Source organism: Tupaia chinensis, unplaced genomic scaffold, assembly GCF_000334495.1.
Source record: "Tupaia chinensis unplaced genomic scaffold, TupChi_1.0 Scaffold139431_1, whole genome shotgun sequence".
Classification (NCBI taxonomy): Eukaryota; Metazoa; Chordata; class Mammalia; order Scandentia; family Tupaiidae; genus Tupaia; species Tupaia belangeri.
The window spans coordinates 949422-954049 of NW_006199316.1; the positions used below are offsets into that span (position 1 = coordinate 949422).

The 4628-nt window shown below is 45.1% G+C and overlaps 1 protein-coding gene across 1 annotated transcript in view; it reads left to right on the forward strand.

The window, feature by feature from the left end:
* AAMDC (adipogenesis associated Mth938 domain containing) overlaps positions 1-3618 on the forward strand; it is a 25045-nt gene extending 21427 nt beyond the window's left edge. The window contains exons 3-4 of the mRNA XM_006161891.3: positions 969-1064; positions 3230-3618. Coding sequence (XP_006161953.1) covers positions 969-1064; positions 3230-3370 — 237 coding nt within the window. The 3' untranslated portion in view covers positions 3371-3618. The remainder of the gene's footprint in view (positions 1-968; positions 1065-3229) is intronic.
* The last annotated feature ends 1010 nt before the right edge of the window (positions 3619-4628 follow it).

Consider the following 4628-nt stretch of genomic DNA (forward strand, 5'->3'; position numbering starts at 1 on the left):
TACTGTCTCTATATAGAATGTACCCCTTCTACACGGCATCAAGGTGCACTCCTCCCTGTACTCAAGACCCAGTTAAAACAGCATATCTTCCGTAACAACTTCCACTCCTATTAACTCTCTCCCTCCTCTGACATCCTCAGCTCTGTTTGATCTTATCCTATTGTAACTATCTGCACATTTACTAACCTTACCTGAGTAGAACTCCTCTAGGGAATATTCATCAGTTCATCTGGTTATTTCTGGTGTTGGGGCGGGGCTTGGCACAGAGTAAGTGCTCAGGATACAGGTACATGGGACCGGGAAGGGAAGCTCTGTGTCTCTGCACTTGAATGCCAAGGGCATCTTCCTGGTGGAGGTGCAGAACACCTGAGGCCCAGTTTGTTGGGCTGGTGTTTACTTAACTAACTCTTAACTCCTACATCTCTTTTGCTGACATAGAGGCAGATCAGAAGCCACCGTTTTATAATGCTTAGTTCATCTTTGTTAAGCATCTCAAGTATGCCTGGAAGACTTTTTAGAGTACAGGCAGGTTCTTTCCTCTAAGCTTCTGTGCATGCTGTTCTGTATGTGGAATGCCTTGTTTCCCTGACTTCCTTTAACTGGGTGAATTCCTACTTGCCTACAGCTGTCAGCTTAGACTTCACCTCCTCTGGGACACCATCCCTGGCCACTTGGCCCAGCCTCCCAGGTCTGAATTTAGGAGTCCTCTCCCTATGCTCTCAAAATACCTTGAACTTATTTCCTTGTAGCATGTGTAACACAATTGACTCTTTATAGTCTCCTGTATTTTTCACTAGACCTTGAGCTCCCTAAGGGCGGCAGTCTATCTATCCTCCCTATTATTCCCAGGGCCCAGAACGATGCTTGACACAGAGCAAACTGTAACCAGTACTGAATGAAACCCACAAGAATGCCACTTGCAAAGAAAGAGTGAGCACAGGTGCCTGTCTTTCTCTTGCCACATCCAGCATTCCCCTGGTGTGCAGCCCGCAGACGTGAAGGAAGTCGTGGAGAAGGGCGTTCGGACCCTCGTGATTGGCCGAGGCATGAGTGAGGCCCTGAAGGTAGGTATCGGTGTTACTGTGCACATAGCATTCCTGAGAACAGGTGGTGATCTCGTGGTTCTTTACCTTGCAAATAATAACATCCTCACGATTTCATCTATGGGTGGGTTCCTCTATATCATGCATCATTTTGCTGAGCCAGGACAGAGTAATGGCTACATATACCACTCTGCCAGGGGGCAGGGCTTTCCAGTCTGAGACCGGAGACCCTGAGACTATCATTCCATCTGGTATTTCTTAGAAAAACCTAAGCCCCAGCATTTCTCTAGTTCTGCAATCACCAGTATGTGTGGTGTTTTTAGACAGGGTCTCACGGTACACAGTCCTCCTGAACAGTTGGAACTGTAGGCATGTGTCCTGTGCAGGTGGGCTGGGAATGAACCCTGGGCCCCCAGTGCCTTAGGTTGCCACTAACCACATCCAGTCACGCTACCGCAGCTGGGCCTACAGTTTTTATGACAGTACTTGTTCTTTTTCTCTTCTTGGACATTCAAGTTACACTTTTTTACCCTTTATGTAAAAAAGAATTACTGAGTCAGTTACATGACCTGTTATTTCAGGCTGCTGGATCCCACGTGCCCAGTTGCGCGGTTTGAGTCCTGACCTAGCAGCATGAGAGAAACACTAATTGCATGTGTATGCCCAGAATCCTGAAATGTGGGAGAAATGGAGACGGGATTGTGGCATGGCCATTCCCCATGGGGGGTGCTTTTGTCCCTCACTCTTTGTGTCTCTGACAAGCACACACACCTTCTAGCAAACAACAAAAAATTGTACTTTCATGCTTACCATAAAAGATTTAAGATTTAATATATGAATGTATACATAGAAAGGTGAAAAAGGTGAACAATTTCTCCTTCCCAGTCTCCACATTCAGTTTATACTACTCCGGTTCCGTGTGTGTGTGTAAATATATACACACGTGTGTACATGTATATGCTTACAGCCTCTTGACAGGATCGAACTGACTATTGCGCTGTAACTTTCTATCCCCACTTACATTATGTTACGGACAGCCTCCCACCTAAGTATATAGAGCTGTCCTCTTTCTCTCCTTTACGTAGATGTCCTACAATCATGTTCTCTATGATATAGGCGTTCTTTATGTTTCTGATCTTTTTGTAATTTAAACTTTAATTTTTTGTAAATGCAGGAATTCTTGTCTGTAAACTTTTGTTATAATCTTCCAAACATACAGGAAAGTGATACTTGTGATACTTGACATATTGAAACATGTTTCACTCAGTTATTTTTGAGGAGGAAGAATCTAATTCAAATCTATTTTAAAATATTAAGGACAAGCCAGAGTTGAAAAAATACTATCCAATAATAGCGGCCACCATTGAGATTATCTTCTATGTACATTTATTTGCAAATATTTCTTAGGCATTTTTTATGGGCCAGGCACTATTCTGGGCACTGGGGACAATGAGATAAACCAGGTAGATAATAATAAAAAAATAAATAAATAAAAGAAAGAAAAAACTAGATAATCTCAGATTTTAAAAAAAGTGAAAAAAATGGTGACTTGTGAGGTCAAGAAAGACCGTCCTGAGAAGACAGCTGAGCTACAGTGTACATGTTAGTTAATTTCACCCTCACAACCACCCATGATGTTAAGCATCATTGTCCCTGTTTCACAAGGCAGGAGATGGGGGCTGAAAAGCTTCCAAGAGCTGGCTTAGGGTCTCGTGGCTACTACATGGCAGTTCAGATACAGAGTCAGACTGAATCAACTCGAACATCTCACATGTACTTTGGGCTCTGCACCGTACTAGACATTTACAGACCTCAGTTCAGTTAGTTCTAAACCAACCTGTGAGCTAGGTGTTATTATCCCTAACATACAGACATGGAAACAAAGGCTCCAGGAATTTAATTCACATAACCAAGTTTTCACTGCCAGTCGGGACTTACGTCCAAAGGCCATGCTCTTTCTGTTCCTGCTTCACTAGAGCCTCATACGTTGGTATTATGCTACCTCTGTCAACTTCTCAGAGGCCTATGTGACTCATTAAGGCTCACCGTCAACTTCTGGACTGGTGACATGCGGGGCTAAGTGAGGAATGGCCGTTGTCACTAATTCTGGACAGCACCCTTGCCCACAGCCAGAGGGAAGCCCTGGAGGCCTTCCCTACTTACCCATCTCTTTTACTTATTCCCAGGTTCCTCCATCAACTGTGGAGTACCTCGAGAAACAAGGCATTGATGTGCGGGTCCTCCAGACACAGCAGGCAGTGAAGGAATACAACGCTTTGGTTGCCCAAGGGGTCAGGGTGGGAGGTGTCTTTCATTCCACCTGCTGATAGCCTTGAGGGGAGAAGAAATCATTCTTGCCATTCTCCACAGTAGCCTCCCCAACGCATTTCTGAATACCTGCTCACACCCAGTGCTGGGCTAGGTTCTTGGGATGCATGGATGACAGGCAAGGTCCCTGTCCTTGGGGGCGCTAAACTTTAGACAAGATGGATGTTTTCTAAAGTTTTTAAATGTGATGTTGGTGGGGGGGGGGACTATGAGAAACATCAGACAAAAATAAAGCCTGTGCCTTGAAGTTGCCACAGTAAAGTTTCAGTGCATTAAAGTCACATTGCTGGCACCAGCAGGTGGCATGGTGGTTAAGACGCTGGATTCCCAGAAGGCTGACCACGGTTTGAGTCCCAGATCTGGTGTCTGGAAAATCATGCCAGGTGCCTGAGTGTGCCCCAAATCCAAATAGAATGGAGGAGAATGGATTGTGACATGGCCATCCCCCCAGGGCGTGATTTCTTATTTTCTATCTCCAGCAAGCACAAGTGCCCTATGGAAAAAAAAAAAAAAAAAACAGGGGAAAAAAAAATCAAATGTCTATCAGTGCTTTGGAATGTTTATTCATGGATCTAACTAATGTTTTGCTTACCTTCATGAGACAGGTGGGGGGAAGGGAGTGTAATAGAGCTAGGTACACCTGACAGATCTGTTGTGTTGGGCTGGCCCTGCCCTGGCCTCCCAACCTGCCTGAGCTACAGGTGCACATAACCACATCTGTCATGTTCAGGTTGGCCCAGGGACTGAAGCCATGTCCCCAGTGCCTTCCAAATGGTGGAGCTACGTGTGCATCACTGTGGCTGGGATCCAACTGATGTTTTCTGAACATCTCGTATGCCAGGCACTATTGTATAAGCTCTACAGAAACAGCAAAGAAAGCTGTTTCCATGAACTTTATATTCTAGTGGGGGAAATGCACACCTAAACAAATACATATGTAAGTAGGATCTCTTACGAAGAGAAATAAAGCAGGATAAGAAGACAAAGGGTTGGGACCAGCAGATGGTATGTTTACGTCACTGGACTCCCATGTAGTTGACCATGATTCGAGTCCCAGACCCCGTGGCTTAAACTTCACGCTGGGCACATGTGCATGAGTACCCAAAAGCCCAAGAAGAGAATGGAGAAGGGATTCTGGCATGGCTATTCCCCTCTGGGGGGTGATTTCTCGCTTTTTGTCTCTCTGGCGAGCACATGCGCCCTAAGCAAAAATCTCTCGCCACAAAAAAAAAAAAAAAAGGAAAGGAAAAAGGGGGC